Source organism: Scleropages formosus, chromosome 21 (assembly GCF_900964775.1).
Source record: "Scleropages formosus chromosome 21, fSclFor1.1, whole genome shotgun sequence".
NCBI classification, from domain to species: domain Eukaryota; kingdom Metazoa; phylum Chordata; class Actinopteri; order Osteoglossiformes; family Osteoglossidae; genus Scleropages; species Scleropages formosus.
The window spans coordinates 16,288,143-16,300,406 of record NC_041826.1 but is presented as its reverse complement, the minus strand read 5'-3'; the positions used below and the strand labels follow the sequence as shown (position 1 = coordinate 16,300,406).

The window sequence follows — 12,264 nt, the reverse complement described above, 5'->3', positions numbered from 1 at the left end:
GATATTTCTTATCTTGTTGTTGTAAGCCATTCGAACACACATTTAATTAGCTTTCTCCTATTGTCTGAACTCCAAATAAATTGCAGAGTAGGTCAGAGCTGTGTTATTGCTTACATTCAGATGTCTGCCCTGAGAAAGAGCTGCTCATTGTATGGGCAGCACAGTTTCTTCTGCACCTTGCGTCTATCTGTATTGTCTCTCTTAACCTGTTAGATGTGCTATGGTTGTCCTCCACTGTGGTATCTAGATTGGTGTTATTTACTCTTATTTTTGACTGGGTTCTGTATTTAGTAATTTTAATGTCATGTTGCTGTTTGTCTTTCACTCTTGGGTCCTTGGTGGAGATGATGATGCTGTAAATGTACAAAGGAAGTGCTCAGAATTTGATATGAAATACCATGCTGATTTGTGCTGAAAGGCAGTGTAAATGAATCTAAGTGTGTTCTGTCACAATTCACTTTATAGACATTTATACTCCCTTTTCAAGGTAACATAATTGGTCTTGTGGGAGTGTTGTTGGATGAAGATTCACAAGGGATATGTGCAGCTCTCTTTGCATCGGATGGGCAAGCAGTGACGCAGGGCGGATATGCAAGAAGGGTGCGATGTGGTGCTGTGGGGATCCATTTCTGTGACCAACTGAGTCTCTTAATCCTGTGGCTGTGCTGGGCTCTGATGGTTACACCCAGATAAAGGACTCACTTTGACACACCAGGCAGATATCTGCAGGTCTTATTAACTTTTGCGTACAAACAAGTCTACAAAGGGCATCTCTTACTGGAGGTTAATGAGCCTTATGTGTAACAATTGTGCAGCTTGTACACGTTTTAGATTTTATTTGATGCAAAATAACTTGTTTCAGGCAGATGCTTCTGAAGTTTTCATCTTTAGCTTCTTCTCCATCCACATGTCCTCTTACATATATAAATGTCTGTTTTACCCTCTCCTTTACATGTGAATGTGTCTGCTAACTTTGGAATGTAGTGTCAGGTGAGTTTTATCCCGAGATGTTATTTTCCATTACTAAATATCCAAAGATCTAGGTAACTAGGATAAATTCCACAATGTTGCATGTGTTACAAGGATTGGTGACTGTACGTTTTCTCACATAACAATTCATGTTCACCGTTTTGACCCTGTTGATTAATTAAGGAAAGGATGTTGGAACCAAAAAAAAAAAAAAAACAGCTAACACATACTCTAGCCAAAACTGAGTTGTCACTGAGAGGTTGTTCTAGGTGAAAGCCATGTGATATAGAGGGGAAGATGCTGGTGAAGCTGATTGGTTTGGGGAATTAAATCCCCTCTGTGTTGTAAAACCTCTGCTGATCCTGATCACATATTATAGCTTAGTGTTCTTCAGTTTAACTGATTGTTTTCAGTGTGAGGAAGAAGTAGGTTTATTCGTCAAACATACAGTACCAGTCACAAGTTTGAGAGTGTACCTGGGCAATACTTGTATGGGACACACTGAAAAGAAGAGCAAAGGCAGAGCGACCCACAAGTGTCCTATATCTCTGCAAATTGTTGCAGAAGCGCTGTGAAGGCATGGTCTTATGCCTTGCTCCGGCTTGTTGACCACACACCTTGAGAGGGGAGTGCCTAGTTTTCTACAAACGTACCCAAACTTCTGACTGGTATTGCAGATCCACAAGGAAAGCATGTAAACCAACACCTTCCATCATTACGGAAACACAGAAAATAGAAATGTATTTTTTTTTTTTTTTTAAAACACAAAAGCATAAACACATTTTGTGATTCTCGGCTGCAGTGTCCGCCGAACGTTAAAATTGCTTCTTCTTTTTTTTCTCTTCTGAAAACTTTCTCTTAGTTTCCTGGTATTCACTTATAAACCTTGGGATTTAGTACAGGCCTTAAAAAAAACAGAGATTACATTAACTACTCAGACAGAAGCCTATTGATCGAGACCATTAGCTGAACACTAATGGGCAACCATAAAGTCCAAAGGACTCAGTTAAGAGAGACATGCATTACATTATTTGTTCCTTTTCCATCCGGCATTAAATATATTTTTCTGCTCTTTCTGTCTGGAAGCCCAGCACACAATTTTTAATGAGACCATTGTCATCTTTTCTAATGTTTGTTGTTAGATAGCTACATTACTTTTTGCGAAGCTACATAAAGTAACCAGTAAGTGATTTGGCAGGAGAGGACCATAGGTGGTCACTTCTATATTTACCCCGGGCAGTGACTGCCTGTTTCTCGGAGACGTAGAGGTGCTGGAGTGCACTGAGAGGTCAGAGAGTCATCATCCTTCTCTTCACTTGTATGCGATAACGGCAATGGTCAAGAGTAAGAGTGGCCTATTACACAACATGGCACCGGCAGGTACTGACCACCCCAGGAATGCTGTTACTGTTTAACTGGATGCCTTTGTCCACTGTGACTTGCCAAAATGTTGGTTTTTAGGATTTTACAATTTTTCATGTCTAGCTCAGTTTTTGGACTTCACCTACTTGAAATATACCCACATACCCATACTTTGTCATTTATTCAATTCAATGCACCGTTGTCATTATTTAAGCATAACTACATTCACTTTCTGCAGCTCCCAGGGTGTAACATAAAAATACAGAATATATTACTACAGAACACAGAATACATAGTATTGCACGTACTGTATAAGTAGCAGCACATATAAGGAGTTGGAGACCACTCTACTTTCCAGCATTCTGTAAGACCTGGATTTAGGTACACAGACTGGGTTGGTTTTTGAAACCACTCTAATAACGTTAGAGTTCAGATAGTTTACAAATGCACTATTCCATGGAAGCGCCCCCACCCCCCTCAAGATTGCTTCACACATGTCATCGTGTCTGGAAATTTGATAACTGTGATGGTTACAGTTAGTGAGGACAGGTGCCAGTCATGTGGCCTGTCTGTTATTCCTCTTAAGTAGGTTACAGTTGGCTTGTGCTACTGTCCAGCTGACAACTGGCCAATGGTCAACATACAGCCCAGATATAACTGGGTAAAGTTTCTCCAGGATCCTCCCCCAGCCAATGCATTCACGCCTAGAGCATGGCGAAGTCACATGGTCTCTGCCTCCAGTTCAGCGTAATCTGAAATCGCCGTAACGGAGTTGCACGGTGACGCTTAACAGCCCTGCTGGAATGCTGAAGCAAAGTGGACCCGCAGCCAGGGGCAGATTGAGTTCCTGAGGGCTGTATGAGGACGTGTTGCGTATGCTGATGTGGTGCTCGGAGTAAAGCAGTGTCATCAAGACAGCGTAGCTGAAGCATTCGTAGAATACAGAATACCATGGAGGCATTTGTGTTATCCTCACCAGGGTAGAGTAGGTTATTTATAAAGGGCATCCCTCATTAAAGTAGACCTATAAATAGGAAGATGAACCTTTTGGATCGCAGGTCATCCTAGAGTTGTCGTTTCTATTCTTCACATGGAAAAACCAGTGTTGTGAATCAAAGGAGTGAGATAAGTGTTGCTGGAGTAGGCACTTTTTACAGGAAATGACACAATTGTTTGCTAAATCATTTAAAGCTCATTTTCAAGCTTCACTGTGATGAGGACAGAATTGGGTTTATATATTTGGGTCTTTCCACTGGTGCACTACACATGTATGGAACACTGTACTTTGGCTCTGATCAAACCCCTGGTTGTTCAAGCTATTAATAACTAACCTCGGTCAACTGCAGATCCTAACTGCAAGCCGAACAGGGTATTTTAATAAATGGTTTTAGGAACCTACCAGGGTAGCTGGTGCGTGTATGAATTGGATGAGATCCTGTGCCATGCTTTAATCATCTGCCCTCTTCCTCAGTGTGGTATGAAGACTGAAAGGTCACAGGCTTACATTCAGAAGAGATCCTTTTAAAAACCTCCCCGTTTGTTATTTTTGTTACCTCCAATGGCACAAGAATTTTACCTTAACTTTTTTAAAAAAAAAAAAAAAAACCAAACAAGGATTTTTCATTTTAGAGGAAAATGAAACATCTATGTGGGAGAGACAAGGTACTGACATTGGTAGATGATAAAAATATAGAATTTAAGATGAAATGAAGATTGTTGGCAGTGATGGTGCTCATCACCAGATGCTACATGGCTGAAGTACTAAGTGAAAAGGCTTATATTGTGTTAAGATCTGCCGAACTCTAATCCGTTTTACGTGTGTGAAGTCTTTCTTTAGCGGGTGCATTGTACTTCCTTAAATGGTGCTGTTCATCACATGATGTATTCGGAGCGGCAGCCAGTGGCCCTGAACTGTCTAGATGTTTGAGCAGAACTCTAAAGGTTAACTTGTGGTTCTTTTGAACAAGAGAGAGACTTTTCTGTGGAGTGTCTTGCACAGATGAGGCTGGGAACAGGATGTGGTAAAGCACATCTCTGGCTTAACGTTGCTCATTGCTGCACAAGAAAGATGTTACAAATGCTACCTTATGATCACCGTTTTCCTAGCAATGGACTATGTACAGTTTAAGTTGTAATTCATAACACTGGCTGCCGCTTTAAGTTTGCTGTGTACAGACCATTGCCATCTACATGTATGCCTCTGTGTAGTTTCCTAACTGCACTGCAGCGACAGCTTCACATACAGCTTGTGGCATCAGAGACAGATGGATAGATGGACAGATAGATAAATGGAAACTATTGATCCTGAAGCAAATTGCAAGAGGCTACAACAGCATATATACAGCAAGTAGTGATAGGGAACACTGGGATAACAATGGAATAAAGTATAGCCTACACAGGTGTAAAATAGTGTAAAAATATTGTGTGTGCAAAGAAAAAGTAGTACTAACAGGTGAACACTTGGAAAATAAGAAGTCTGTGCCAGCCTGACAGTGAGAGAACTCATTGTAGAGCCTAATGGTCATTGGAAGGAATGACCTTGGGTAGTGCCCATCTCCCAGGTTTTTTCTGAAGGTGCTCCTCTGGTTAGCCAGGGTGGTGTGTACATGGTACGAGTCATTGTCCGTGATGGCTACGGGTTTGTTTGGAATCCTTTTCTGTAAGACACCATCTCTCTAGGGAAGCAGTGTCATCACGTAAGGTCCAGATGCGAAAGGGGAGGAAGGCACCCCCGCTGTTTATCATGATGACCAGGACCTGTTGAAGTGCAGGGTGACAGTGTGAAATGCTGCTAAGCTAAAGGCCATGCTCATAGGCATCTAGTAGGGGAGATGGGTAGAGGCCCATGTGTGAGTGCACTAGCACAGCTGGAGAGGAGGGTGGGGTGGGGTGGGGTGTGGTGTTGCTGTGCACTGGGGAGATGTGTGACGTAGCAGTAGACAGGCAGTCGTTCCACTCAGATTCGATGTATTGGTTTCTTTGCCCCAGTGATGCTCAACCTGTTCCTTTCAGCTGAGAGTATAATAGGTTTACTGGCATTCTTGGCAGGAGGCCTAATCGCCTTACTAGTAAAACTGTTAGCGCTGACAGAGCTGCTGCTCCTGTGCCAGTGTAAACCCCACCGTGAAGGGGCTGCTTGTGCCTCTCACTCTTGGCGGGGAGTCAACGGGGCATGAATATCGTGCCTTACATTACTCCTGATTCAACAGGAAGGGATTAGGATGTCGGGAGTGAGGTGGGGACGGCGACAGGTCACTGAAATTGCTACTGATGCCCTTTGGCGTGAATAGTGGAGAATGGCGGTAATATTGGCGATGGCAGGCGGTGGAGTGATGGAGCGAATCTTTCTTCCTCTGGAACTTGAGTTGTTAGCTGCACATTCCTCTTACATGCTCCCTTGTCTTTAAAACAAATTTTTACATTGATTTACCTGTATTAACATCTGGGTAACTTTTACTGTCTCTATAGCAAGGCGTGGGCTTTGAATGTGAGTTTGCAGATGTTAGTCACTACTGGTAGGAGATCACACCGAAATGGTTTATTGACTCATTGCTATTGATGCCACATTAGATGATCAGTCAATCAATACCAATATACTGAATGTACTCTTTTTAAAATTGTGCTAAAAGATGAGTTTGCATTTTGATCTGTTCTCAGGCACATGATGTTTAGCTGAGTTGATGCACCTGCCCAGTCATCACACTCGTAATTTGATGCTGCAGATAATCTAGAGCTCTTTGGAGAGCTTCTTGCCATTTAAAGGATGCTGTTATTTCTGAGGCACTGTGCTGAACAGTTCCCGTGAACCTTGGCTATCAGTTTGAGTTGAGAATTACATATAACGTAGAGAGGTCATGATCATCTGAAAGGTATAAGAGCGAAATAACCCAAAGGTCCAGTGTCCTGTGAACATTAGCCTTTGTTTAAAGCAAGGGGGCCAGGCTTTTTCAAACATTTATTTACTCTCATGGAGGTACATGTAACCTCATACTGAGGTGACATCAGGTGAGCTGTGAGCTCAAGCCTTCACAAGAGCAAATTGCAATCCAGCTACCCTAATCATTTACATTTATTTAAATGTGATTTGTTTAGCTATGTTATCCAGAGTAGCGTGCATGATGCGTGAGTGTGTGGGTAGTGGCGGATCCTAATATAGCCAACGCAAGCTTTTGTATGGTCGAAAAAATTTTTAGTGCTCACTTTAATAGCTCAAGAGATGTGAACACTTTAAAGCACTTATCATGGGCTCTTGACTCTTCCAGAGTCTTCAGAGCAGAGGACCAGTGAAATCCCAAACATTTGGATGTACTCGACTGTTAAGCTTCCCAAAGATGACATTTATCTATATATAAAATGTAATGCACAGTGAGGCAAGAAGAACTTGCTCTTCAAGCAGCTCTAAGTGGAATACACCTGCAAATAATGTTGGTTTTTTTTTTTTTTTCCCTCTTTTTCTTTTTTCATTAATCATCATTGACTGAAATGTTTGAAAAGTATTGTAAGGCTGTTATTACTCAACTTAAAATTACAAGTCTCACTTTGAAATTAAAACTGCGATCAGTTTGACTAGTTTCATATGGAAAGCCTTAGGTTATGCTATACTAACTGTATACTTTATACATAATAGTCTGTAAATTCCCATCCATGATGACGTTTTTGTTTCTTTACAGAGGAAGAGTTGAGGAAGCTGAGAGAAGAAACCAACATTGAAGCTTTAAAACAGGAGCTGGAGAAGGAAAAGACAAAGCGACTTGACCTTGAGCAAAAAATGAATGAAGTGATCAGAAGCAGGTGAGTAGCTGCATGTACGCAGAGCTTCCAGCATCACGCCAGCATCATGTCCGTTGGGATGGCCTGGATATCTTGTTCCTTGCTGTGCCCTCCACCTCAGTAATGGGCAGACGGGATGGCCTGTTCAGTAGGTGACCATGAGCGCCAGTTAAAAATAGACTCCCACGGCTGAGGAGCGATTCTCAAATTTTTTCCACCCTTGTGACAGTAACCAGCTGCGTACTGCAGTATTAGACCATGTCGAGGGACTTGCGTCAGTCTTTGCCCTAGAAATATAAAATCAATCTCCCAGCACAATGTATTCTGAGCCCTTCGTATTAATTTTGAACTTTTTTCTAGAGTAAAATGGAACTTTTGTCAGAATCTGAGTGATCTGGTGATGTGTCTATCAGTTCATTGCTTATTGGATACTTCTGCCGATTTTGTACATTTGGGTGTTTTAGCTGGAACGATTCAGTGTGAGGACCTTATTCAAGGGTACTGCTGCAGGACTGGGGCTCAGAAATGCAAAAGTTGAGGATATTTTCTTTTAACTGTAATGTTGGTGGGGGGCGCGGTGGCGCAGTGGGTTGGACCGGGTCCTGCTCTCTGGTGGGTCTGGGGTTCGAGTCCTGCTAGGGGTGCCTTGCGACAGACTGGAGTCCCGTTCTGGGTGTGTCCCCTCCCCCTCCAGCCTTATGCCCTGTGTTGCCGGGTTAGGCTCTGGCTCCCCGTGACCCTGAATGGGACAAGCGGTTCAGAAAGTGTGTGTGTGTGTGTGTGTGTGTGTGTGTGTGTGTGTGTGTGTGTAATATTGGTAGTTCATGCCCTGCATCTCATTCCTTCTCTAGTACTGCTCTAGTAAAATAGCCAGCCCAAATGTGAACTTGTTGATTGTAGGTTCGAGAAGATGGGGAAAGACCCTGCGGAGTGCTCATTCAATGCACAACTAATCTGCATTCCCCATACTTTGGACTCTGTTGTTGTATGTTGAGGTATTTCATGCATTGATTTTGTTCCACTTTCCTTTGCTCCAGACTGGAAGACTCACCACCTCAACCTCCACGAAAACTGCAGCCGCCTGCTGTCAATGGCACAGGTACGTGAACAAACACCCAGGTGGGTATGATGTACCACAGTGAATGGTGCTGTAGATGCTTCCTTGGACCTTCCAGTCCTCAGCGAACAGTCTCAACCAGGGGTTCTTCTGGATATATTAGTTTTACAGCTGTTCCACTGTGAGAAAGTAGGGGTTAGAATAAGAGGAAGTTGGACAGTGCAGAGGCCTGACGTGAGGTATACACATAATGGGAAGGGTCTTCTCATCTCTTGGCAGTTTCCACTGCTGTGGAGCATCAGCAGATCCAAGAACACATTTAACATTCTGAAACATCCTTTTCCTGTCATCATCTAAGCACAACAGTACATCTCTCCTTCCATTTTTATCCCCCTTCCTCCCCCATAAAAGTTCCAAAACATTTCTTCAAGCAGCCTTGGAACTGTCTGAGATATTCAAATGATTCAGGCAAGAATGAGCCTATGATCTATTAAGTGCATGTTAATGTATACATGTTTTTTGCTCAATAACTTTGATTATCCGTTATTCAATATAATTACAAACTTGTATGCAGCTACTTATGTACATTAGTTCATATGGTGAGAAACAACAAATTAACTGTGCTTTAGAATCATGGGTCCTCATCTAATTCAGTTTCCTTTAATGTAATGATAAACGTCTGCTAAATGAATAAATGCAAATGTAAGAAGAGTTTTGTAATGGTCAAGGGGTTTATTATAAAAAAAAATTTTGGTTCCTATTTTGAAATGGGTCCAAGGTGTAAAAGTGGTGTAAGGATTAGATGCGGAACTGGAGTAAAGTGGGAATGGATGTGTTGACCTTGTGGATAGGCTGGTTTGAGTACCACAGGGAGGACTACTTGCTGAGTGCTTTTTTTCCCTTCAGGTGTAAAACACATTATTTTTGGAAATGGATCACATTTGTACGTAATACAATAAAGGCCAGACGACCCTTTTGCGTCCCCCCCCCAAGCCTGTTCACTGTGGAGCGAGTGTGTGTTGAGAGTGTTATATGAGAAGAATCTATAAATTGAGGAAACGGGTTCCGGGTGTCGCCTGCAGATTCAACTAATGCTTCATTAATGTTGTTACTGTGGTCGTCCTAAACCCACCTCCTTATGTTGCTGGCAGAGAAACAGAGGGAAACAATGTTCTCGCGACTGCAGAAGTGGCTATACGACAAGCTGGGCGTGTATATCGAGGACTTCCGCTTCCAGCCGGAGGAAAACACTGTAGAAACGGAAGAACCACTAAGTGCTAAGAGGTAAATGCAGGGACTTGTTTTCAATCAATAAAAAACACTTTGTGGCAGCAGGTGGTGTAGTGGGTAGAGCCTTGCAACTGAAGGACATGGGTTTCAGTTCTTTCACCTGCTGTGGTGCCCATGAGCAAAGTACCTGCCTTGAACTGCTAAAATTTACCCTGCTGTGTAAATGGGGGAGTTAATGCAAGTAGCATAATGTACAAAGCAAACTTTTTATGTCGCCTTGGAGAAAGGTGTCTGCAAAATGAATGGTGCTGATACTGTATAGCTCTTCATGCCCAGACCTAAGGAGACAACATATTGGAATGACTGGCTGATCCAGTACATCACAGTATTATTTAAAAAAAAAAAAAAAAACAAACATATATAATTTACAGAATTTAAAAAATGTAGATGAAATGGTTTGTTAATCTGTCATTCTTTGTACAAGCCGCCTCCTCTGTAAGATCTTCGGTAATTTTTTTTTTTCCCCTCTTCTTCTTTCTAGTGGGCAGATATTGGGCAAAACCATAGTTTGATTAAATAGCTTTATTCAAATTTAAGATATTTGCAAGCATATAACTCTAAACACACAGAGCAAAAAAAATATTAAAATTGAAAACATTTTATCTACATATAAGAATACTATGGTCAAAATTATTTAAAAAAAAATCAATTTATTGGGGTAACTCAGTCAATCAAGGATGAAGTGTATCTTGCTTTACAGTTTCTGTGTTTTAAAGATGAGTCATGGACTATTTTGCATGCCTAAGGCAAGTCCAGCTTGTTCCATGATTCTAAAATGCGTTTGAAATTGTGACAAGCACATTATTTATAATCACATCATGGTTCTCGTGTGCGTATTTGGGACGTATGCAAAACTTGTTTGCTGGAATTGGAAAGTATTCGGTCCTGGTCCAAGTGCATCGGACTGTGTCTCCATGGTGAGATGCAAACGAAGCCCGTTGGCCTCGCGGTGACGTCAGATCGTCTCAGAGGTGTTCCCTCCACCTTCGTTCTGATTGGCTCTCCAGCGTGGCTGTCGATAGCCAATCACGTGGCCCAACAGAGAGAGCAGAATGTGGCTCCAGCACCTGTGTGAGACCCCTGGTGGCCGTTGGCTGGTATGAACGACTGCTGTGAGGGTCTCTGTTCGAGGTGAAGGTTCAGTCCTAGGGCCCGGTGCCGAGACCCCAGATGCTAAAGAGTAACGGAACGTCGCAGAACCGCTTTCCGGGCTGCGATCGTTCATCTGACATCGGTCGGTAGCTTGCCGGTGGTGCTTCGTAACCATTCAAAAGGTTGACACAATTTTTAAAAATTTTTCTTTTCAGGTTAACTGAAAACATGAGACGTCTCAGTGAGTATTTTTGACTATTTTGCTTCTTATTCGAAAGTTTTCTCATTGTTCAGTGTCTCCACTATGTACTCGAATGTGTTAGCGATAGCGTTTTAGAAATTCAGAGAAATATCTTCAGACTACGGAATAGTGTGCCAACGCATCAACTGTGACTGTGTGCTCGTAAGGTGAACGCTTCGGTTGTGTTTTGTTCACAGAGCGAGGTGCCAAACCCGTCACAAACTTCTTAAGGAACCTTTCTGCCTTATCGAACTGGCACTCCGTGTACACGTCAGCCATCGCCTTCATTGTGAGTGCACCCTGCCCACGCGTACCTCTTCATCCTTTCTCTGCACGACTTGTGGCATTTTGCGCTACCGCTCGCGGTCACTTTAGGCTCTGCACAAGTTAATCACCTCCAGGCAGGACTCTTTATTGTAATGAGGAACTGGTACATCGTTTGAACTTTGTTCCCTAGAGAGGGCAGCGTTATTTATTTAAGAATACTGGTATAAGGCAGCCTCTTTCTCAAATATATTATAATGAGGTTATGACATTGTACCTAGTCAGATTGTACCTTCTCTTAAATTTATATTGATGCATTTAGCTGACGCTCCAAAATGACTTTCAAATGTTGCGCTGCTTACCGATGTCCACCCGTTTATACGGTTGAGTAATTTTTACAGGAGCGATTCAAGTCGAATGCGTTGCTCAAGAGTACTACGTCATGAAATGGGACACGAACCTGGATGCTTGGAATGCAAGGCAGCAGCTCCAACCACTGTGCCATCTGTGTACTTGTGACCCGAGTGACCCATGGTTCGAGGCCCAGGCAGCTCTGTGTTTCAACTGGGAATGTTGTGACCCCTTGTCCACTTTTTTTTCTTTTTTTTTTCTCCCCACAGGTCTACATGAATGCAGCTTGGCATGGCTGGGTTATCCCCATGTTTCTGTTTCTAGCCATCTTGAGGTTGTCCTTAAATTACCTCATTGCAAGGTAATTCTTCCTGTTTTATGCAGTATAATGTAAATTCTGATTCCTTGATCTCTAGAGTCTTGAGCAATGGGTTTGACTCAGTGTGAGCTGTATGGCTGCCTTAGGGGAGCCTCTGCCCCCCCCCCCCCTTTTTTTTTCTTTTCATAAAAACAAAGAGCTGCATGATGGGAGAGGCTGTGGGCTACTGGCTGTGGCGATGGCCCAACTTGATGGGGTCAGGGAAGGACAGGGTGCAGTTCAGTAGAGGGCTATTGATTGATGTTTTCCAACGGGATATGCTGGGGTGTGGTGTGGTGTGGTGTGATGGGAGGGCTGTAACTATATCGCGGTGAGATTGGTGCTTGCAGTGTTAATGCTGTGATGTAAGTGTGTCACCTGCTCTCTTCACAGGGGCTGGAGAATTCAGTGGAGCATTGTGCCTGAAGTTTCAGAACCAGAGGCAAGTGTCATATGACTTCTGCCTGATACAAGATGACAGCTGTTTGTTATGTAACATTTGTTTTCCTG

The 12,264-nt window shown here is 42.8% G+C and overlaps 1 protein-coding gene across 1 annotated transcript in view; it reads left to right on the top strand.

The window, feature by feature from the left end:
• Window positions 1–12,264, top strand: part of gramd4a (GRAM domain containing 4a) — a 28,073-nt gene that overhangs the window by 9,166 nt on the left and 6,643 nt on the right. Inside the window, exons 4-10 of the mRNA XM_018730136.2 lie at window positions 7,002–7,122; window positions 8,139–8,200; window positions 9,310–9,442; window positions 10,756–10,781; window positions 10,979–11,070; window positions 11,666–11,757; window positions 12,148–12,196. Of these exons, the coding sequence (XP_018585652.1) occupies window positions 7,002–7,122; window positions 8,139–8,200; window positions 9,310–9,442; window positions 10,756–10,781; window positions 10,979–11,070; window positions 11,666–11,757; window positions 12,148–12,196 (575 nt within the window). The remainder of the gene's footprint in view (window positions 1–7,001; window positions 7,123–8,138; window positions 8,201–9,309; window positions 9,443–10,755; window positions 10,782–10,978; window positions 11,071–11,665; window positions 11,758–12,147; window positions 12,197–12,264) is intronic.